This window comes from Aspergillus stella-maris (genome assembly GCF_047715825.1).
Source record: "Aspergillus stella-maris strain CBS 113639 unplaced genomic scaffold BDV14scaffold_41, whole genome shotgun sequence".
NCBI lineage: Eukaryota > Fungi > Ascomycota > Eurotiomycetes > Eurotiales > Aspergillaceae > Aspergillus > Aspergillus stella-maris.
Genome location: NW_027396835.1, coordinates 158,641 through 181,240, shown reverse-complemented (window position 1 = coordinate 181,240; position 22,600 = coordinate 158,641). Strand labels below are relative to the sequence as shown.

General features: G+C 50.3%; 8 protein-coding genes across 8 annotated transcripts; 4 read left to right on the top strand and 4 right to left on the bottom strand.

Moving 5' to 3' along the window:
* Nucleotides 1–2,419: 2,419 nt before the first annotated feature.
* Nucleotides 2,420–3,542, top strand: BDV14DRAFT_90206 (aromatic alcohol reductase). Its single transcript, XM_073777813.1, has one exon. The coding sequence runs from the start codon at nucleotides 2,583–2,585 to the stop codon at nucleotides 3,525–3,527; it is 945 nt and encodes a 314-aa protein (XP_073626419.1). The 5' UTR covers nucleotides 2,420–2,582; the 3' UTR covers nucleotides 3,528–3,542.
* A 15-nt stretch (nucleotides 3,543–3,557) lies between these two features.
* On the bottom strand, nucleotides 3,558–5,639 carry BDV14DRAFT_209958 (GMC family oxidoreductase; the record flags this gene model as incomplete). Its single annotated transcript, XM_073775779.1, has 5 exons — nucleotides 5,431–5,639; nucleotides 5,356–5,386; nucleotides 5,034–5,295; nucleotides 4,860–4,986; nucleotides 3,558–4,813 (listed from the first exon to the last, which is right to left on the bottom strand). Exons 1-5 carry the CDS (start codon nucleotides 5,618–5,620, stop codon nucleotides 3,558–3,560), a joined length of 1,866 nt encoding a protein of 621 aa, XP_073626418.1. The 5' UTR covers nucleotides 5,621–5,639.
* Nucleotides 5,640–6,595: 956 nt separating this feature from the next.
* On the bottom strand, nucleotides 6,596–7,207 carry BDV14DRAFT_201870 (uncharacterized protein; the record flags this gene model as incomplete). Its single annotated transcript, XM_073773867.1, has 1 exon — nucleotides 6,596–7,207. One exon carries the CDS (start codon nucleotides 7,205–7,207, stop codon nucleotides 6,596–6,598), a length of 612 nt encoding a protein of 203 aa, XP_073626417.1.
* A 1,512-nt stretch (nucleotides 7,208–8,719) lies between these two features.
* Nucleotides 8,720–9,849, top strand: BDV14DRAFT_176580 (oxygenase MpaB family protein). Its single transcript, XM_073769272.1, has one exon. The coding sequence runs from the start codon at nucleotides 8,822–8,824 to the stop codon at nucleotides 9,725–9,727; it is 906 nt and encodes a 301-aa protein (XP_073626416.1). The 5' UTR covers nucleotides 8,720–8,821; the 3' UTR covers nucleotides 9,728–9,849.
* Nucleotides 9,850–12,209: 2,360 nt separating this feature from the next.
* On the top strand, nucleotides 12,210–14,533 carry BDV14DRAFT_176577 (pyridoxal phosphate-dependent transferase). Its single transcript, XM_073769271.1, has 2 exons — nucleotides 12,210–13,227; nucleotides 13,276–14,533. The coding sequence occupies exons 1-2, from the start codon at nucleotides 12,656–12,658 to the stop codon at nucleotides 14,279–14,281; spliced, it is 1,578 nt and encodes a 525-aa protein (XP_073626415.1). The 5' UTR covers nucleotides 12,210–12,655; the 3' UTR covers nucleotides 14,282–14,533.
* An 884-nt stretch (nucleotides 14,534–15,417) lies between these two features.
* On the bottom strand, nucleotides 15,418–17,508 carry BDV14DRAFT_209956 (uncharacterized protein; the record flags this gene model as incomplete). The annotated part of the gene is made up of 8 exons (XM_073775778.1): nucleotides 15,418–15,879; nucleotides 15,924–15,950; nucleotides 16,005–16,073; nucleotides 16,121–16,238; nucleotides 16,285–16,437; nucleotides 16,481–16,715; nucleotides 16,780–16,946; nucleotides 17,445–17,508. The coding sequence occupies 8 exons, from the start codon at nucleotides 17,506–17,508 to the stop codon at nucleotides 15,477–15,479; spliced, it is 1,236 nt and encodes a 411-aa protein (XP_073626414.1). The 3' UTR covers nucleotides 15,418–15,476.
* A 1,192-nt stretch (nucleotides 17,509–18,700) lies between these two features.
* On the top strand, nucleotides 18,701–20,637 carry BDV14DRAFT_176575 (tyrosinase family protein). The gene is made up of 4 exons (XM_073769270.1): nucleotides 18,701–19,414; nucleotides 19,493–19,655; nucleotides 19,715–19,980; nucleotides 20,029–20,637. The coding sequence occupies exons 1-4, from the start codon at nucleotides 19,224–19,226 to the stop codon at nucleotides 20,561–20,563; spliced, it is 1,155 nt and encodes a 384-aa protein (XP_073626413.1). The 5' UTR covers nucleotides 18,701–19,223; the 3' UTR covers nucleotides 20,564–20,637.
* A 73-nt stretch (nucleotides 20,638–20,710) lies between these two features.
* BDV14DRAFT_190928 (uncharacterized protein) lies at nucleotides 20,711–22,298 on the bottom strand (the record flags this gene model as incomplete). Its single annotated transcript, XM_073771420.1, has 4 exons — nucleotides 20,711–21,242; nucleotides 21,317–21,457; nucleotides 21,526–22,172; nucleotides 22,230–22,298. 4 exons carry the CDS (start codon nucleotides 22,296–22,298, stop codon nucleotides 20,711–20,713), a joined length of 1,389 nt encoding a protein of 462 aa, XP_073626412.1.
* Between the last annotated feature and the right edge of the window lie 302 nt (nucleotides 22,299–22,600).

Below are 22,600 nucleotides of genomic sequence, written 5' to 3'. Positions count from 1 at the left end.
CTTTGTCCTTAGCGCCCTCACGCTACTTTAGGCCATTCCTTCTCCAACGCCAAATCAGGGCACCCAGGGACACCACCTCCGGCCACCTGCTCCCTGTTTCGTGTCTGCAGCTTCCCCTCAGCCATTTCCAAGGTTCGTCCGGGATCCATGAGATCATGGCTGGCGGTAGTGCCTGAGATTGGCTGTTCCTGACCCCTCAGGCCCGATACCTTGATAGCCCCGATAAGTCCTGACCCCATATCTGCTCCACCCCCACCACTGTCGCCTCAATCCACGCCATTACGGAGTACGGACCACATACCAACGGCCATAGCGGACAGCCTGGCCGGAGTTCGACTGGGGTAACGTATTTTTTTGCTTCTTCCTTCGCCAGTCGTGGTTCCAACGTGCGCTCATCAAATTTTTACGTCGCGAGAGTACCCCAGAAAATGTCGTCATCAGTTCCAAGCTGGCGGTGAACAAACGATAATGTTGACGGGGTCTGCCCAATCTGCTCGGAAACTACTTGTCCGGGCGATTTCCAGTGTATTCCCGCTGCACTCTGACTCCGTTCGTATACAAGACCATCTCACCAGCAAGAGTTTCGACTCTGCACGATCATGTCAAGGTGTCCCTGTCCTTCTAGAATCTAGACTGGTGGGGGGATCTCGCCTCAGTCAGATTTACTCTTTTTCCATTGGCCCAACAAATCCCAATTGGGCCGTTTTTATGGAGAGCGAGGCTTGGCACTCAGCCTCATTGGCGTCCGCGGGAGCGGGCCAGGTCACATGATCGGATCCGCCCCTCGACGGCTGCCCCAGGCACTGAAATTGCCCGTTTGGTCCTGTGCGAATAGCTTCACGTTGGCCCGTTTACCCCTGTCGCCACATTTTCGTATCCACGTAATGGGGTGGGATGAGCTTTGCCACTCTTTGCAAGTTTAGGGGACTACTTGATAAATAACGCATCAGGTGCGTGAAATAGGCTGATCGAGCTGACAGAGTTTGCAGGTTTCTACGAGCAAATGATTGAATCGGGAAGGCCATCGCGCAGGATTCTGTCGCGGATTTCGAAATGGCTCTACAGTGCACCCAGAATTCTTCTGCATCCGGCAGACTTTGCGGAATATTTCTTGATGTTCTTTGCTTTCCATACCACATCTTTGAATCACGTTGAAGTTGACCTTCCGTCGCATACAATGCGGTGACCATCACCATGACTTCAAATGAAAGGTCCCATATCACTCACCTCTCTTGAGCTGCGACTTCTGAAGTGACCAATTGGTCTTGACATCGGCCGGCAGACACTGCGTTTGGAAAAGCCGCCTCTGCGCCAGCAGGTCTCGTAGCTGCCGTTGATCGAGCGGCAAAAATCCGGACATGTCACTTTTCTAGAGCCAGAAAATGTCTCTGGACATTCCAGGCCTCACCAGACGCATCTTGCAGTCCAATCGCTAATCCTGCATTCAGTACTCTCGACGCTTGTACATGCTCATCCGACGCTTTCTTTCGACTGTGACAACGAATCAGACAGCTTTGCTCAGTGCAAGGGTTTTCAGGGAGCGATGGTCGCTCGCCCAGACCACGCCCGGAAACACGGTCGGCAGAGACCTGGGCGATCTCGATCTGGCATCGAACACGCGACGGAACTCACTTTGGGCCACCCTTGGCCTGTTAAGATGGTGTGCTGGCCGTAGCGCGATGGCGTGATATGCGGGGCGTCGTTACGAAGAGCCAGCACCGCGTCGTGGGATTAAATGCTGACCTTACCTACAGATAATTCAACATCATTTGACACTTACTCTTCATGGTCACGGGTACGCTTGGTTCTCTCGATTTACGATCAACCACGTCGTCGTCGCGGAATTGTTGTCCTACAGCCCCTTGCTTCGAGGGGTATGACTTGACGCTCTTCTCGACAACATTGTCTTTAAGAACCAATTGTCGAAAAGTCTCTTGGTAACGTAAGTATCGAGGGAGGAAGGTCCTAGACATCGAATTGGTCTTACTAGCTCTATTAGTTATGAGTCTCCATGTTCTATTGATGTCCGTCCCGCATATATATCTTTGCCCCGGCACAAGATAAACCTCAATCTCATAACTTGCCCCCGCCCGGTTCCCAATGAAGAACATGAATTTAATTTCTCGGATACCTAATGTTAACAGACACTACTACTCCATAGTATCAATACAACGACATCGATTACCTATACCACAGCATAGCATAAAAGCAGTGGTATTATAGGGCTTTAGGATAAGCACTCCACATTCAACCTCGTAGTCGTAGACACCAATAGCACACGATACTTACATAAAAACGCATCTCCAAGATAACAACGTCTCTTATTATACTGGACTACAAGTAAACTATCAGTCGTTTTGGCCCTGAGTATAAGATGCTTACATATCACCTCAAAATTCCTCCGCCTCCGTCGGGGTCAAAGAAAGTCGCCGAGCGCAGCGCAGATCGCTGACGGGCATCATAATCAAGTATAATCAATCACGGAGTTAAAGATTTGCACAAGAGTATATAATCCTACATGTCTAGGACTATGATGTAGATAATCAAGTTCCAAAATAAGCATCGAACGAAAGGACACCACCATGGCCCCCATCAAAAACATCCTCGTCATCGGCGCCGGCGAACTAGGCACGCAGGTCCTGCTCTCCCTAGCTACGCATGCCAACCTCACAAACGAAATTAAGATAACCGCCCTCCTTCGCCCATCTACAATAAACAGCACAGACCCAGCAAGAACCGCAGAACTTGATGTCCTCAAAGAGCACAACATCCTTCTCTTACCAGCCGATATCAGCACATCCCCCATCCAAGCCCTAACCTCAATCTTCAAAAACTATGACACAATAATCTCATGCACCGGCTTCTCCGCAGGTGCCGGAACACAAGTCAAACTTACTCGCGCCGTCCTTGATGCAAAAGTCCCCCGATACATCCCTTGGCAATTCGGGGTAGATTACGATATTATCGGCCGAGGCTCAGCACAGGATCTCTTTGACGAGCAGCTTGATGTTCGGGACCTTTTACGTTCCCAAGAACAGACAAAATGGGTGATTATATCTACAGGGATGTTTACTTCTTTCCTGTTTGAAGAGACTTTCGGGGTTGTGCACTTGGGACCAGAACGGAATATTGTTACGGCGCTGGGCGGGTGGGATGTAACCGTTAGTCTTACGGGGGCTGTGGATATTGGACTTGTTACGGCGGAGGTTGTTCTTGGTTCTCTTGGTGAGCATCCAGATAGGGAGTTTGTGAATGGGGCGGTTTATGTTGCGGGTGATACGGTTTCGTATGGGGGGTTGGCGGAGTTGGTGGAGGGGGTTACGGGGAGGGAGGTTGAGAGGAGGATTAGGAGTGTTGAGGCTGCTAAGAGTGATCTGATGAGGGAGCCGGAGATTGGGTTGTATAAGTATCAGGTTGTGTTTGGGGAGGGGAGGGGGGTTGCGTGGGATGTGAAGGAGACGTGGAATTATAAGAGGGGAATGAAGCTTCAGACGGCGGAGGAGTGGGCGAAAGAGAATCTCAAATAAATTTGGAATCCTATCTGGGAGAAACGTGATCTACAATGCAACTCCTTTGATAATATCAGCCGCCTTTTCAGCAACAGCGTAAACGGTACTCTGTGTATGTGTCGATGGAACAACAGGCATGATAGACGCATCAACAACACGGATCCTTCCTCCGGACCCATACAGTCTAAGCTGGCTATCAATGCAGCCACCGTCTTCTAACTTGAGCATCGCACATGTACCGGTCGGATGCGAGAAGCTGGGAAACGCTGATTCTCTAATGAACTCGACAAGCTCTGCGTCGGATGACCCCGGTGTTGGCGACTGGACAATCGCACCAATTGCGTGGAGTGCTGGCGTCGAGGGCAGTATATCAGCATTGAACCTGAGAGCCTGGACAAACATCTTCAGATCTAGTGGGTTGCTAAAAGAGCGGTAATTGACTGCTGGCATAGCATAGGGGTCACTCGATGCAGCGTGGACTGAACCCCGGCTAAGCGGCTTCTGAAGACTGGCGACGCCCCCAAAGAGGTTTTCCGTCAACGCTATCTTATTCTCCATCATGGAATTGACGATCGCGGCCTTGACCTTCTCGTAACCATTGATAATTGTCGAGTTCAGGCCGGGACGCAGGTACTGCGCTGCCGGTTGGTTGGCGGCGTGGATAAAGTTGGTCGAAGAAAAGTTGAGGTGCTGGGCTGTCAGGAAGGAAAACGTATTCTCGGTAGACGCTGTCCATGGACCAGTTCGATTGAGCTCATAAAGAGTGCCCATCTCCGCGTCGTAAGTTGTGTTCGAGATTAAGTACGTTGGGTCCTGTGTTGGGTCGCTGAGGTTCGTCAGGGATAATGAGCCGTATACTGTTGCATGGTCTTGGAAGTTCTCGCCAACACCTGGCAGTTCAAGGACCTGCTCAATGCCCAAAGTTTTGAGGACTACCATAGAGCCAATTCCGGAAAGTTGAAGAATCTTCGGCGTGTGAATGCCACCTGCTGCCATGATAATCTCCTTCCGCGCTTGTACTTTGCTCGTTTTTGCACCTGGGGGTGTGGCGTTCAGCGCTGGGTTGTATGGCGTGATGTATTCAACGCTTGTTAAATCGGAGGTCAGTTTTGTGACAAGCGTGCCAGGCAGAATGTGATAATTGGGCCGACTCTTTGCAATGTCATGAAATGTTGTCCTTGCATATGACCGCTCTCTTGTCACGGGATCCAGGGAATTAGGGTACCAGAAGCCACCGAGGGCGTTCATAGCGCCGTCGCGCTGGACTGGAATGCCGAGCTGGCGAAGCGCTTGAATGAACGATTCTGCTACTGTCAGCAAGTAGCCGATAACACGAAATTGAAGACTTACTACCAGTTGTTGATATCCATGGAGGGTACGAAGCCTGAACAGGACCGGTCGAGCCATGAGCATTGAGATCAAAGGAGATTCCCAATTCCTTCTGCTGTGCTTCGGTCGGAGGGGTAAAAGTCTCGCTCTATAAGGGTCAGGCATAATCTAAAAAACCGAGGATGATTCCCATACTTTCTTGAAATATGGCAGAAGACCTTCCCAACTCCAAGTGTCATCGCCGATGAGCTCTCCCCATAGATTGTAGTCTCCGGGAGAGCCTCGGTCAAAAGCCATCCCATTGATTGCACTACCTCCACCAAGTATCCTTGCAGATGCGACGGGAGCAGTACGATTGTTCAGGCCTGGAATTGGTAGTGAGGTAATGGGCCAGCTGTTGTTTGTTCCGGCGGTCGAGATGAATCGTGGATACTGAATCTGTTGCGAGTAATTGTCGCTATGCGAGAGTCAGAAAGATCCAAAGTAAATCCAAAGTAAGGTAGAGATGGCGCCTTACATCCCTCCGGCCTCAATTACCAACACAGTTGCTGAACGGTTAGTATTGGTAAATCGAGTCGTTGATGGGACATACTGCTCTCGTCTTCGGTAAGACGATTGGCGACAACGAGGCCGCTGAGACCACCACCAACAACAATATAATCATACTCAGGATACAGATCTGCCTGTCGTCCAATAACTGTTCCCGGGTGACGGACAGCATGAGCGTTCCCACACCAGCCAAATGCGACTGCGACAGCAGCCGATAGGACCGTATGCTTCATGGTGAAAAGCGACTTGTTCTACGCTCGCTAGAACCTCAATCCCCCACCTCATCTTCAGATTGAAGGATCAACTATATTTAAGGACCCCCAAGGCCTTGGGTGAAATCATAAAATGCAAGACCAGACTCTTCAGGCCGAGTCCGTTGACCCTTGGCCGTTTCAGACACGACCTAGGGCTGCCAGTCAATGTCTGAGGTGACCAGGACCAATCTGCATGTCGCCGTTTCTGGAACTTGATGCCAGCAAATGAGAAGCAATGAATGAACACTATTCTTAATGCAATGTAATGGATGGAGGAAACAAATCCTTTCAGTACCGGCGGCACGCCTTGGCTGCAGGGGTTCCTGTCGATCTTTGCCCTTCGCATTGCACTTTCAATCTAGACGGTGCACCGTATTGAGAGGAATCGGGACACTGCACATCTAAGTCGTTTGATAAAGACAGGGTGATTTCGAGTTGTTGCAAGGTGCTATTCGATATAGGTAGCCGCAGTCTAACGAGCAGAAGCCATAAACTGCAACGCTCTATGGTGCACGGTCGTCCTATTATCTAGAGCATGGGTTTTCAGAAGGAATGAACGGTTATCATCTCACTATTAAGGAAGGTGCAGTCCTCTAATGGGAAGGAGCCAAACGCGCTGGGGTTGGCCGCATCTTCCTCTGCTGCAAGGTACCGGTGCTAAGATAGGCCCCTCATCAAGGAGGGATTAGAAAGAAATATCGCCAATGATACGCCTCTACTTGTTGTCTGTCAGACAGGGATCTACATTCAATTGAATTTATCTATTATGAAAGGGTATGGGTAAAGGAGTTAAATTCAGACTATTAAGGCAAGCAAAACAAAAGACAACGAAAATTATCAAGACAAGCAAAAGCTGACTCGCACGATAGAAACAACCAAACGCCAACTGAACGCCAACAGAACCTTTCGACAACAAGATCCAGAGCCATGGGCCGCTCATCAGTCTCCACAGACTTACCTCCACTGAGAACGCCCGATACCATCCATCTCTAGGAAGAATGTCATGCGCGCAAGGCACAGGTCCTCTTCCTCGGGCAGGGGATGAACAGCCTCCCAGTCTGAGTAGAAGAAGCCAAAGATCAGCTTCTTGCGGCTGATCTTATCGTCCTCATCTCTAAACGCATACCCCATGTGGACGCGAAAATTGGGCACCACGACCTGCCCAAGGTCCTCCGACGGGTCGATCTTAAAAGGAAGATCGACGACCACGACAGGGCAAATTGGCAATTGGTTGCCCTCGGTGACAAAATGTACCTCGCAGTACACTGCGACAATCACTTCCTTAAAGAACTTGAAATCTCTGCGAAGTTTCTTTTGGAGATACTTCTTGACATTTCGTTCAATGACCTTCAACTCTGGGAAAAGATTCTCCACCGAGAGCTGAGGAGCGCTGTCGTCGATCTCGACTGTTATTATCCTCCGAAATATTAATGGGTAGGTACTCTTATGATACCGAAGATGGTGGGACGGGCGCCCATTCTTATACAGCGTGTCAAAGTTTTCTTGACAATCAGCACAGGAAAGCTGGTAAATGGTACAGTTTTTCTTGACGACTGGACCAGTCATGGCTACAGATTTCTCAAAGAAAAATCTACCACGTATCCTGGAGCAATGAGAGGCCTTCTAAAGCCTTGAGTAAGCGTCTGGAGCCCTGGAGAACCGATTCAAGCCCTGAAAAGCCGGAAGAAGCTTTGAAGAAGCGCCGGACGCCTTGATCAGCCGAGTATATTCGTGTTTTAAACCGAGAACGCCGTGATGATGGAGTTGGAATGCGGAAAGCGGCGCAAGTTGGCTATGCTTATGCTATACCCGCATAAAGAGTTCGGGATATTGCGGAGGGTATACTGCACAACGGGATATAGAATCGAAACAATCGGCATTATCAAGAACAAAGAAATGGACCGCAGGTCTAGATCTTTCTTTGTTTACTACTACCAGGAACACTAAGACTGTCTCGGTGCTCGGCCTTATCGCCTTTGTGAAGGATGGCAGAGAAATAGATATGAGTAATATGACAGCTAGTGACTGCACAATAAAGGGGTGAGCTTACGGGGGTCAGCGTCATTATGTTACAACGGCGAAATAAGGCCATCCTCGCATAGAAAGGGATCACCGACCAGGGTCTTCCCCATTGTACTTTCCCCACAAAGTAGACTAGAGATGAGACCAAAAAATACCCGACCAGGGTTCTGTGCATTATGCTGTTCCGATATGATAAAGTGCTATTAGAAGAAGAAGTGAGTGCCCAGAACTCTGCTCATTGAACCTTTCCGAAGCAGAAAGTGCTGGTAGAGGAGGCCATGAGGAACCACCCTTCCGCTCGCCCTACCCCCGTAGACGACAATAACTACTAATCCGAGTCTCTGTGGACACTCTTTGGTCTGGAAGAGGCCTGTACAAGACCCTAGTGATCTAGACCAGACACCCGTTTTCCTAATCCTGGTTCTGTACGATCTTCTTTCTCAGCATAGGCTGTTATTGTGTTGGTGAATATAATTTGGAGACTCGGCTTGGGATTTCATGGTATAGGTCATGGAAACGGCTGTTGTCCAAGAAAGAGGGTTACTGGGGTAACTGCAAATACACTCTCATATTCTTTGGACACACTCATAATACACAAATAAAACCCTTCCAGAAGGGCTGCTGCTGGCTTGCCGGAGATAACCCGGCTGCTCATATCAAAGGCCTCGTTGTAACAGAGAAAGAGATGGCACTTTTGTAGACATCGGACACAACATTGGGTCGAGACCCTCGCTCTTGCTAATGAATCTATCACAATCGCATAGAGAAAGATTGGCTGAAAGGTTGAACCCCGGGCAAGCGTTTCCGGTACATCTTTCAACTGCCGTCATGGGGGCAAAGTCTTGTAAAGACGACTTGGGCAACTGCAAAGCTGGAGTATCTAGTCAACTGCTTATACAGAAAGAACTATAAATTGACTCATGTGATCCTGCAGTGGCGGATTGCATGTGAATGAATCGCCTTTCTGACTCGACTCTTGGCCACCTCATCTCCAATCACTGCTTGTAGAAACCGTTGCAGATGATCAGATCATCTCAGCCACCACCTCGGTCCGCATATCCCGTTGGTGGAGATGGTAGTTCTCATATAAGCACAAAGCGCTGCCCAGCGTCTCTGTCTAACCTTCACATAGAAGTCATAGTGATACAACAAACCAAAATGACAGAAACATCAACCTCAACAACGACCCTCATCCAACGAACAACCTCATCGCCTACCGCAGACGCCAAAGGCAAAGAAAAGGAAATCCCGATTTATGAGCCTCTAACTCAACCACGCGCCCTGCATTCCGTCGTCGAAAACGACATTTACCTACTAGGCGGTCAATTTGCTATCCTCTGCCAATTCGCACATCCGGCCCTCGCAAAAGGAAGTTACCTACATTCTTCCTTCGCCGATCGTATACCCCAACGACTACGAAATACAGCGCGGTTCCTGAATGTTGCTGTTTGCGGAAATGAAGAAGAGAAGAAAGCTATATTCACCGTGATTCATAAATATCATGCAAGAGTAAAGGGCGACGACTACACAGCCGATGACCCCGAACTGCACAAATGGACAGCCGCAACGCTCTTCATCTCCATTGTTCTCGTCCGTGAGACCTTCTTCGGCAAGATGGACAAGGGCGAAATGGAGAATTTACTGCGGGAGAGCGCGATATTCGGGACGTCGCTGCGCATGCCGCCGGAGATGTGGCCTGTGGATCTTGATGCGTTCTGGTCTTACTGGGATTATAATATCGCTACGCTGGAGGTAACTGATATGGCGCAGAGCTTGGCCAAGGATTTACTTTACCCAAGGAATCTGCCGATGAGTATGGCGTGGACACTTCCGGTTGCGAGAATGGTTACGGTTAATTGGTTGCCGGAGCGGTTGGCGAGAGAGTATAATCTTCAGCCGACATTGAGTAGTCAAGCTGCTTATGTTGCGTTTGTGGCGTGGGTTAAGGCAGTGTATCCGTTTTTGCCGGCGAGTGTTAGGGGGAGAAGGCACGCGGAATATATGGAGGATTTGAAGAAGGCGGTTGAGAAGATCAACCGGACGGGGCATTGGGCTGGAATTTGATGGATGACTGGGTCAGGGGGTTAGTGCTGGGTATTGAATTGTATCAACAGCCTGAATATTCAGTTCGAACGTGCCCACGTGGTCGGGAAGCCCTATCTAAAAGGTAGGTTGTAGTACTAAGCCTCAGTAGCGCAGCAAATGTAAATACCATCACATTGCAAATTCTTGACTATACCTCGGGAGCGAGGATAGTCTCTCAACTCGAATCGACATCATCCTTCTTGTTCCTGATCATTTTGCATGACGACGATCCCGGATGCCCCCGTTCCTGTCGGACTGGCGGGTGCTCAGGTTGCAATCGGACAACTTCCAATTTGCCTTCCACGAGACAAGAACCCTCACTGAGGCGTCGAATCGCAATCCATCACTTCTCGGTCATAGACAGGTCTTGGAGCATTGAGTGGCGTCGTAGGCAAAGGGGGATACTGGGTACTGCGTTTTGACCCGACATTTAGATTCCCGTTGATGACCGCAGCTAAAGTATCATCAAAAAGCTCAAGCCCGCGTCGAGCCGACACACTTTGGCAGAAAGATTTCCTAAAGTAGCAGTATACAGAGTCGAGCTTGGTTGAGTTTTGGAGACTGCTGGCCGATCAGCCTTATTTAAGATCTCTCCACCGTTTGGCCCCCGCGTTTGACCAGTTCATGCACCACAAGAGGCATCAAATGATATATCACAATTCAAGACCACACCGCCTGGGCTCTGGTCTTGATAGTAATTCTTATCAGGGACGATATCCTTTGAAGTTGATACTCAATCTTGATGCGGGCTTAGAGCCGCAATAGCAAGTATGTGCTTCGACCCGCATCTTCTCAGCTGATATTTCAGGTTAGAGCTAGGATAAGTATGTTTCTATTGTAGAATTTGAGATCCCGACACTCTGGAAAGATTGTTTGAATCATGGTCAAAGCCATCTTGAGGGGTTGGCAGTGATGCGGTTGTGATGAGGACCGGGCAGGCAAGTACGTTTGACGCCCGGCGTAGCCCTCACTCGCACCTTCCCGCAGCAGAATGGGCTTGCATAACTTCAAGCAAACATAAGGGCTGTGGACGATTTAGTTTTCTGCACATAAATCCTTGTCTTTCAGCAGCTATCAGTGCGAAATCAAGTCCACAGTGATGGAGCTCAGCTAGCTCTGATGGTTGTTCAGCTAGAGTCATAAAATAGCGGGATATGAGGCTAGAGACGCCTGAAGGCGCGGCTGAGCCGTTGGCGATCGAATTTCTTCGCGCTGAATCTTTTCAAGGGTCGATATGACTGCATTGTGCTTTCTATTCGATGACCTCAGTACTCCGGATCCGTGGGATTGGACATCGCTAAAATTAGTCCCTCGCGTGCAACGTCGACGACTCAGTCCGAAACCGCAGTCTGTGTACGACCGCTCACTGCTCTCCTCCCGGGCTACTTCCTCTTGCTTGGGCCCTTGTCGCCTGGGCCGACAAGCCTCCCTTGGCTAACCGGTTTCTGCGTTGAGCAATCTCGCAGTGATCTCGATATCATCTCACCTTTCGAGATCCGTACCTATTTCCTCTCTGCTCGGTGACGATATCTGGGCTTATTATGTAGTGTTTGAACACTGTGAAGAATTAATCTTTGTACTACGGATCCGACGGGACGGTACAGCTCTGGGGGAAAGGTGAAGCTGACTCGAACATCGAGTCCTGCGTAACAACGGTGGGGTGGCTGTGATTCCTCAGCTGAGGCACATAGACAGCACCACGGATCCCTCGTTCGCAGACTGCTTATGCACGAGTTACTGATGGACCGCTCCGCAGAGCCTGCCATACCCCTCTCGCTTGTTTCTTCCGTTTGATAGAAGGAGGAGTACGGGGCCCATGGTCTGCTGCCAATGCAGCAGAACCGGAGTTTCCACAACGTGGGATTAGATTAGCTTCTGAGGGACTGGGATCGGGGCCGCACTGGCCGCCTCTTACGCACTCTATCAATGGATGGCTTTAATCTGGCCCCATGCAGCTTGACGCACTGCTGCATGGACGGGCACATTGTGATCAATCTTGTTCACGAACCAGAGCTTCTTGTACGCAGGGCCTGCGAACCCCGTTTCCTCCGGCTGCCAAGCGGGAACCGCTCTTTCTCCTCGAACTGGTGGGTGCCCCTCAATAGTGAGGTTCGTGAAAAGACGCTATTGCTTTTAGTCGCCACCGCTACTGCACCCCAATAAGAACATCCAGCCAGAGAGCGAGTGTGATGGCCTTGTCGTCACATAGCCACGTCAGTGTCACGATGCATGAAAGAATTCCATCCCCTTGGGACTAACTTGACCAAGGGAGTGACAAAGTGATGGGAGATTTTGTGCGCTTCCAACTGAGACATCAGGGCGCAAACGACGAAGGATGTGGGTAGCACGACCGCTGGCCTGGAATACCAGATATGCGAGGGACGAGATAGATCCAGTACTTGATTAGAGAGAACGTTTCGTTCCTGCCGTGATACAGTCGGGTCATGCAATGACGTTCCGAGCCATGAAAATCTCAGCCAGGTTGTTGGGTCACTTGCTAATCGATCCTGGATCGAACATGCAAGCCTTCCAACTTGGTTGAAATGTGGACTGGGCAGATATTCAATCAACCTATGAGACTTCTGAGTATGGTTGACGAGTACCGTCAGGGACCGGTTAGCTCGCGCATAATTTGATCGATCTGCCAATCGCATCGCAAAAGACTCTGTAAGCTCGATGCTGATGTCTGACTGGGCTGCGCCCACGCTGTCTGGGAAGGATTTCAAATCAGCCGGCACGCCATTAGGAAAAGTTGACGACCAAAGGAGATGGGGCGTTAAGTAGCTGCGCTATTCCAGCCTTTCTGGAGTTGATTTGAACATCGCTTTTATCAGGCTGATTTGCAGGCGCTTTATCCTTTGGTTCATTGTTTCTTCTATTGGCGAAAGCGTACCTCGAACGAACAGTATGGCTCCCAGCGTATACAAGGACAGGGTTGAGAACATTCGGGATGCGGAGTTTCCCACCCTCAGAGACATCACCTACCTGGATCATGCTGGATCAACGGTATACGCGCAATCCATGATCCGTTCCTACGCCTCAGACCTGCAAAACAACCTATACGGGAACCCGCATTCGGACAACACCCCCTCTCGTATTTCTGGCGCCCGGGTGGACGCCATTCGAGCCCAGCTACTCCGGTTTTTCGGGGCAAATCCGGACGATTTTGACCTGGTATTTACTGCAAATGCTACGGCCTCAATTAAGCTTGTGGGAGAGTGTCTGTCGCATTACTCTCGGTCAGGTCGGGCCTCCGCTCACAGTAAGCGGCGCGGGTTCGATTACGTATATCACCAGGACTCTCACACGAGCCTTGTGGGCCTCCGAGAGGTTGCTACTGGGAGCAATGTATGCTTGCTAGGTGACGATGCTGTTGAGAAGTGGATCGGTGGAAGGGAGAGGTTCGGCCGCAAAGATATTACACTCTTTGCATATCCGGGACAAAGCAACATGACGGGTCGACGTACTCCTCGGTCATGGTAAGTTCTCTCTATCTTTAGTGCGAAGGTTATTTCTTACTCCAACAGGCCAGGTCGAATTCGAATAGCCCGTACCAATACATACGTTCTCTACGATGCCGCTGCTATTGCCTCTACCTCTCCCCTTGACCTCTTGAACGCCGATACCGCCCCCGACTTCACTGCCCTATCCTTGTACAAGATATTTGGTTATCCCGATGTTGGATGCTTGATTGTACGGAAAACCGCGGCACATGTTCTTCTGCAACGGCGGTACTTCGGTGGTGGCACTGTCGATATGGTGATCAACTCTCCAGCTGTTAGCATACCATCATGGCATGCTACGAAGACCGAGTCACTACACGAGGCTCTAGAAGACGGAACGTTGAACTTTCACTCTATCGCCGCCATTCCTCATGCCATCGAGACGCACAATCGACTATATGGCAGCATGAGCAACGTCTCCACTCACTGCGCAAGTCTCATTGGAAATTTATACAGTCAACTAATATCCCTCCGCCACTCCAACAAAGCCCCCCTCTGCAGAGTCCACACCGGCGCAAAGGTCAACGGCTTCGGAAACCCTACCTTGCAAGGCCCAACGATCGCCCTTTCAGTCCTCGACCCCTCTAGAACTATCCACGGCTACGCCGATGTTGAGCGGGAAGCCGACAAAGAAGGCATCTACCTTCGCAGCGGAAGCGTCTGTAACCCTGGCGGCATGACATATCTCGGCTGGGTACATATGGACGATATGAGAGCCGCGTGGGACGCTGGCCATCGGTGCTCGGACCCCATCCAGTCTGTCTACGGACAGGCAACTGGAGTTGTACGCGTGAGTCTCGGTCCCATGAGTACAATGGGTGATATTGAGACGCTTGTGAAGTGGTTGGAGACGAATTATATCGATCGACATATTGATGTTGGAATGTCCTGTTCGGAGAAGTCGTCGGGTTCGGAGTGTTCGTTGGTCCTTGCAAAGGCGAGGGCGAGGACCAGTCCTCCGAGGAAGAGTAATTGGTTGGGGAGGGTGAAGTGTCATGTTCGCGTATTCTTTTGTAGGGGGCCCTGTTAGGTATCTTAATGAGTCTATTGTCTAATATGTACGGGGTTGGTGTGGAATTTAGGTCTTGATATAGAGCATTACGTGCCTTGGATTTTGTCGCTTCAATGTACTGTACATCAAGGTGTAGTACAGTGAGTTCCGGACAGTCTGTAGTAGTGATATAATGGAAGAGTTGTCCATTTTACTTTCAAATCTCATCCTTCATCAACATTCCCCATTCAAGGAACTCTGCTACAAGCCATGTCTATGAAACCATCTCCATTACCACCCCACCTATACTCGTGGCAGCCTCAGGCCTCCATCCATCCCAGTGGCCCTGGGTCGCACCTTCCTCATCCACTAAAATTACCCAGCTACATATATGAAAGGTACGCTGCGATGGAAGGGCCGTGCCTTCCCTTTTGTGCGGCTCGTTTCAGTATCTGTGGAAGGGAGGATTGGCCCTCGCCCGGCAGGAGTAGCCGTTCGTCATCCCCTCATGGAAGTATAGGCTGAATAGAAATCAGGTACTCAGCGGCAAAGTAGCCTCTCTTGTTCAAGTACACTAGTAGAACCCAGGTATTTAGACAAAAATTCCGTCAGTGCCCGGATCCTGTCTGAAACGCACTGCCTGGGACTACCTTAGCATGTAATATGTGTAGAATGACATGAGGCTCGGCAAGGGGTAGCTATCCTTATGTCCGGAGACCAAAACCCTTCGCCCCGAGGGATTCTCGTCGTATTCCCAACCGAGCGATACGCTATGATATGGGTATATCGGGTTTTTTCTCCGGTCTCAGTGTCGGTGATATGCGAGCCGAGACCGAGATCCTCCGTCCCATGGGTAGCGAAGAGCCTGTCTGCCTTCTAATGGGCGGGTGAGGCGAGGTTAATATACTTTAATATATAAGGGTCTAGAATCTGAAGCTAGGAGCCTAGGACGGCTGGACCGGACCCCGCGGCATGCATGCCACTATGGAGACTCTTTTCCGTGCCGCGGGGCATTTATCGTATCGTGATCGTATACGCTAGGGATTCGTTGGTTAGCGTGATGGTTTACCTATTGGATTATTTTTAGGGAGCTTCCTGGGAGTGTGCTTTGGATTCATGAATTATGGTTGCAGCGTATGCATTCTCCCTTCTATAAGCTCTCCTGGTGTTATTGTTCTAGGTACAGCATCAGCCATTTCATGAATCACAGACGTTGTATTTTCTCTAGTGAACATCATATCCGATCTTCTACCGTTCTCCTTGGTCCAATCGCTGATATCCCGTGATCGCTCCCATCCTCACTATGCACAATGACCTCCGTCGTCTGTATGATTCGCGTATTAATAGGACTGTGCCTTCTGGTTGTGGCAAAGTTCTCCTCGCTCCCTCCATCAGATCCAGACACGGACGGATGAGCAGCGTGGATCTGGACCTGGTATTTCTGTTCCTCTGCGTCCATGCGAGTGCGGTGGAGGGACGTTAGGGCATGGCTGTTGGGACCGTAGTAGGCGCCACCGGTGTACTTTCTTGTTCTTGAGGCGTAGCCGGTCAAGCTGCGAGTGCTTCCAATTATGCTCTTGACGAGGGGTTTGATCGTTGGGAAACAGGCTGCAATGATGCCGACGTTGAGTTCGACGCTGTTCTGTTAGCAACGAACGTAGAGTGATGATGAAAGCCTTACGAGTTCCAAATATGATAGTTCGCGTCACTGCGGGAGACTCGTTAGCCGTGTAAATCTGGCTAAAGCACACTTTAAACATACCGATACATCTGCGGTTCGTCATAGACCCTGCTCTGGAGGACGGCCTTGACTATGGCTGCAGCACAGGCGCTGTCTGGAGTTAGTTTGAATCGATAGCCACTGATTCGTAACCTCACAAGTAGCCCAGACTGAGAATCCCCATAAGCGAAGCTTTTGTCCTTCTGTTGACTTGTATGTCGTAAAACATAAACACCGGAAGCGTCGCGTAGATAAAGTCTGTGACAATGTTGATAGCTAGGGAAGTTAGTATCAAGAGTCTGTCGCAGTCGAGTCAACATACCACTGTTGAACTTGCCAATTTTTAGATAGGTTGCGCTTGAATAGCATTTAGTTCCCTTCTTCTGTCGCAGCATCGAGTCCCAAGCAGCCGGTACAGGGATGCATTGCAGGATGAGTGTCAGCATGCATGCGATCGTGAATAGGGCGAGGAAGACTGTCTGATTAGCAACGTCGCATTCAGACCATGGACGACATACTCAGAGACCCGAGAATAAACGGTTTTAGGAACTTCTTCTGGTTTGTAAACCGCATCAGAAAGAAACCGATAGAGATCTTAGCGAGACTAATGCCTAGCACGATGATGATTGCATGTCCCCAAAACCATTTCTGGATTTTCTCAAAGTCACCATTGACGGCAATCGCGTCGTTATACTGTCCCAGCCCGTGATGACTTTCGCCGACAAAACACGCGAGAACGGCGGCGGAGCAGATCTGAATGCGAAAGAAGTAAGGGTGAGTACTTGGGCAGGAAGCATTGAAGGGGTCGAGTGTGTACCATCGCAGCAACCATAATTCCATCTTCGATATAGAATCGCCGCAACACGAATATTCGCACATAGCATCGCAAGATTACCAGTAAAATAGCGAGGGCTGTCAATGTTCCTACAATGGCAAGAATGCGAGGACTATTTGAGGAAAAGTCGATCTCCGAAGGGTCCAAGTCTGCGGTGTCTTGTCTTGCTATCAGCGCCGAAGGAAAGTGCGATGACTCCATGATGCGCATCGGCAGCAAGAGCTACCAAGCAAGACGGAAGGAAGGTTCAAGAGAGGAGTGGGTGTCTCGAAACGATGCAGGTGAAACTTCCTTATAATTGACGGGATGTACACAAAAGTGGATGGACTCCGAAAGACTAAGTCTTCAACCCTCCGGTTCAAGACATCAAGTTATGAACAGTTCCAGCTTCTGCTTTTTGGTTTTGCCTGACACGCGTGGTGGCCAAGCTGAGGTAAATTCTATCCCTTTATTCCTCGTGCGCTGCAGCCTATCACTACATCGGGAGCGAGGAAGGATCAATCCTCATGGCAGCCTCGGCGCCTGGAGCAAGAATGCCTGAGTCAATTGAGTTTGCGATACGATAACCTTCAAGGGCCTCAAGCAAGGGATGGCCTCGGGGCCAACCCAGAATGGTACGGCCACACGGCGCCCCAGGCTGATCGTACCTTCTCTGCGCACGGAATATTGAATCCCTGCCGCAACTGATACGTGGGGACTGTTTGCCTCCATCCCGCTGTGATGAATTTCCCTGTCGTTGCATCGAGCCAAGCACGAGACACGGGTTCAGACAACTAGGGCCAGAATGCACCCCAGTCTATAGAATCCGGTTCATTCTAATTGTCATCAGTTCCCATGCTTTATTGTAGCGGGAAGTCGGATACGCCGTATGTCAATACCACGCTCAGCCGTCCGGATTATGGAGCAGCACGGTCGCACTAATTCGGGCAATGCGACACAATGGAGTCGATTGTTACCTTTCTGGAGCCCAGAGGATCGCTGGTGGACACTGAAAGTCAACGGATCTAGCCTTTCGATCTTTGTGAGAGACGATCGCAGACTCGAAAGTTGCGATGGGCGTGTTGATCCGGGTATACTCCGGCAGTGGGCACCGTCTATCAACAACTAATATAGCAGCATGGACGGGCAAATGGATTCCACGCGACCGTCAATAGCATTGTCTTGCTGCATGTTATGCACATTGTTGTCAAAGGTACATTTGTCGCTGTAGCTCCTGCTTGTCTCGGCCGTGACTCGGAATTGTAGCCCGTCTTAGCAGGGTCAGTCAGGGTTAGGCTCATCAATCAATCTAAGACTGAAACACGGCTGGGGCCAAAAGGGACGCCAACCACGCCGGCCAAACCTTCTTTCGACTCTGCTCCACTGCTGCGGCACTTGGAGAAATCTTGCGCTGGTCCGTGGTAGGGCTCCATTGTCCAGCTGGCTGTCATTCTCGGATTGGCCATCTACTGATCGACAACCAAACCTGTCAGAAAGCATGCAAGATCTCTGCTTTGCACATGTTGAGTCACGTTGCCTGCAATGCAGCATCAAGTCCAGGATATGTTGCTCACCGCTGCATTTACCCAGGATGGTCAAGGTCCCAGAATTTATCCGCCAGCGTCAGGCCGGATGCACCGGGTCGATGGCCAGGATTTGGACCCCTGTCGCAGCTATTAACAATCCGGTAATTGTCGGTGCAGCATCGGAAGCGAAGCTCGATCCAGATTGAAGCAGATTAGCTTAATATCGAACCCTGTCAATCACGCCTTGTCCGTCCGCCACTAACGTCGTTACCTGGATGGGGCTTTCCAGCATCACCAGTCCACCACACTCAAACTACCACCATTAATCTTTACATTCCCCCACTTTAACTTTTAAATTCAGGATATGCTTTAACAATTATGAGATACAACGAAGCCCTGCCCGTCATTTTAGGCTCCAAGCCTCCCGGACGCCCTCCGACGCCCCAGCCCACAGCAACCCAACTAGCCAACGTACTAGGAAGACCCGCAGCAATTAAATCTATTCATCTGGCCCTAATTCCCTTCTAGTCTCTCCGGAGATGCCGCCTCCACCGGGGCTGTATGCAAGTTGACTGCGGCACACTGAACTAGACCAAAGGTAAGACTCAAGTAGCTGCATAGTGCCTTGCGCTACGAGGTCTTCGCTGTCCAGGGCTCGAGAGAGGCGCTGTATTGCTGCCCTCATTTGCTGCGCTTTCGGTGCCTTCGCTTCTGTCCTAGTCTAGCTCAAAGACAATGGCATTCACTGCCCTTGCGTCTAGCGGTCTCTCTCCTGAATGGCCTTGACCAAGGTAGTATTATAGTATAAGAATCCCTGGCCATTGCGACGATCACTTCTTTCTTGTCATTCCCAAGCTCGGCGTTTTTCTTTCTCTCCCCCGTGCATTTTCTTCGTCGTTCTCCTCATACTTCTTTTTCCAGATGCGGTTCTCACTTTCTCCTGCGGTGGTGGCTCTGGCTGCTGTTTCCAGTGCCACAGTGGCCTTCAATGTCGACGAGTGGGATGTCCTCGCCGGTAAAGCGCTGGTCAACCAGATCAAGTATCAGGAGACAAAACCCCGGTACACCGCGAGCACATGTACTCCGCAGAATGCCGCGGTCCGTCGCGAATGGTATGCACCCTTTGCAGTTCTGCACGATGTGTTTGAGAGGTGTCTGAGGTTTATTTGCTAACGGCCAGGGTCGCATAGGGGTTCACTAAACAAAACCGAGCGCAAGGAGTACATCGATGCGGTGCAGTGTCTGATTGACTCGCCGTCGCAAATTGACCCGACCTTTGCCCCTGGTGCGCGCACTCGCTTCGATGACTTTGTTGCTGTTCACATCAATCAGACGATGTACATTCATACAACGGTAGGAGTTCAATGCAACCCCTAGACTTGATCACGTACTGAAACACCATGGTCATTTAGGGAAACTTCCTGACATGGCACCGCTACTTCACCTGGGCCTATGAGCAAGCCCTGCGCAACGAGTGCGGCTACAAGGGCTATCAGCCGTACTGGTCCTGGCCGAAATATGCAGATGATCCCCTAAACTCTCCCATCTTCGACGGCTCCGAGTACAGCATGTCCGGCGACGGTTCATACATTCCGCACGAAGGACCCGAAGCTGGTCCTGGTATTTTCCTCGAGCCTGGCAATGGCGGTGGCTGCGTTACGTCCGGTCCTTTCAAAGAGTGCATTATCTGTACCCATCATCTAAAGCTTCACTAACCCTTGTATAGCTTCCAAGTCAACCTCGGCCCCCTAGCCGTAACCCTCCTCATCCCCGGCCTCACTGTCCAAAATGGCACTGGCCTAAACTACAACCCCCGCTGTCTGCGCCGCGACATCAACGTCGACGCCGCCTCCTGGACAACAATCGACAAAGTCCTCGATCTCTTTGACCGCGACACAATCGAAGATTTCCAGTCCCGTCTGCAGGGCGACTTTCCTAATCTGTACCTCGGTGTACACAGCGGTGGCCACTATACTATCAGCGGCGATCCAGCAGGTGACTTCTTTGCGTCACCAGGAGATCCCGTTTTCTATCTTCATCATTCGGCGATTGATCGGGTTTTCTGGACGTGGCAGAACTTGAACCCTCAGGAGAGGACGTTTGTTGTACAGGGTCCGACTATTCTGCCTGGGATGGGCATTCCTAACCCGGCAAATGCGACGCTCGATGATGTGCAGTACTTTGATGTTCTGGCCGAGGATAGAACTATTCGCGAGTTGTTGGATACTACTGGTGGGCCATTTTGCTATATTTACGTTTGATCGCCCTCGAGGGTGTACTTAATTCGTACCTAGACTTTACTTTAATAGGCGCATATGCCGGGAATACATAAGAGTAATATACTTTATTCACCCCTAAACCCAGTCCCACTTAGCGGTTTCTCCCCCCGAGTGATTTCTGCTAAATAGCTATGAGGCTTGTGTCCATTTCTCGTCAACGTCTTCCCCTGCATTATACCCGAATAACCACCCTCCAACCCCAAACCGTCTCCAAACCAACGGATCTTCTCCCTCCATCAAATCCTCAGGCAATGGTCCCCGTTTACCATTTTTCCATTCCTTCTCAATATCTTCGAAGGCTCTCATCTTCCCATCCCGCTCTATTTGCTCTTCCCCGTCATCCAAATGATTCAAGTCCTGCTGAACGGTTCCCCTCTCCACTACCCTTTCTGTTCGCTCTTTCCGACACTTTTCATATACTGATAATGCCGTTTGCTTCTCTTGTTTGGACTTTGATTTTATCCGCGAGAGACACTCGCCTAATACTGCGGCGTCTTCGAAAGTTATGCCTGCACCGCTAGCGAGGTACGGGAGCGTTGCGTGTGCGGCGTCGCCTAGTAGCACGAAGGATGCGCTTGGATGAGCCCATGAGGATAGGGGTGTGCGGATGCACAGCCGCCAGCGGAGGACGGAGGGGCAAAGAGTTAGTAGCTTGGATAGTCTGTATCTAAGTCTCAGTTATTTTATTCAAGCTTAAGTTAAGTTGTATGTTCTGTGCATGGGTATAAAACTCACCTAGGGTCCCAATCTTGGAACAGCGACTGCATCTCATCGACGTACCCTTGTAATGTGGATGGTCCCTCCTCGGGCATATTATCAGGCACTAACAAAACAAGATTCAACTTGCTGGCATTGCGAAGAGGGTATGTTACTGCTCTCCGTGATTAGCACTCGTCTCTCTCTCTATGGTCACTGGGTCATGCTCGAGAACCTTAGGGTTGTACATACCAACATGCGCCCCAGGCCCATACCAATAATAAACCGCCTTCTCATCCAGAAAACACTCCAACTCCGGATATTGCCTTACATCATCCGCATCCAGCAAAATCCGATACGCCATGTCCCCCGTCCGGTGTGGTTTCTCTTCTCGTCCGAGAATTACCTCGCGACATCGAGAGTTTATACCGTCTGCACCAATGACGAGGTCCGCTGTCTGCGGTGGTTGGTTCTTAATATGCACAGTCGCTGTATCGCGCTCCTCATCGAAAGTAATATCCACGACTTCAGAATTCGTTTTAATTGCAGCACCAAGCTCCTCCGCCCTCTCAAGCAAGAACGAATGCAGGTCCGCTCGATGAAAATCATTAAAGCTCGCGCCGTGCTCCTCTCCCGCAACCCTAAAATCCATACTCGAGATTCTTTCTCCCTTCCACGAGAGAATATTGCATGTTTCTGTCTGCGATGCCTTCTCAAACAACTTGTTACGTATATCCCATGATTTCAGGATCCGAGTGCTGTTTGGAAGGCATTGAATTCCTGCGCCGACTTCCGATATGGCTCGCGCGGATTCGAGGATTGTCACGGTGTGGCCGGCTAGTAGGGTGGTTATTGCGCTTGCGAGGCCGCCGAGGCCGGCGCCTATTATTATTACCTGTGTTGATTAGAAATCTCCCAGTACGGTTAGTGGTGAAGTGTAGAGGTACCCTACCCTGAGCTTTGAACTTCCATCTCGCGGCAAGGGTGTTGTTCGTGGCTGGGGTTTCTGTTTAATGGACATCTTTGTCACTTGTAATGCTTGGAATACATCCGCTTGATAGGTAGTCTACGCATAGCGCGCGGGGTAGCTCATTCTCTGGCCTAATATACTCCCTGCACTATCCAAAGGTGGGGTCGATCTAGCCCTACGATAGATAGGTTTTTAGGTATCTCTATCCAAGGATGGGGATGTCGGGTGGTCCGCTCGGTAGTTTCTATGTCCACCACTCGAATCTTTGTTTGATGAAATGTCCATCCATCCTTATCTGGCTATACCTGGAGGAAGGCTCTTGAGAATGAATATGTTCGCTTGTTGTGGGCTAT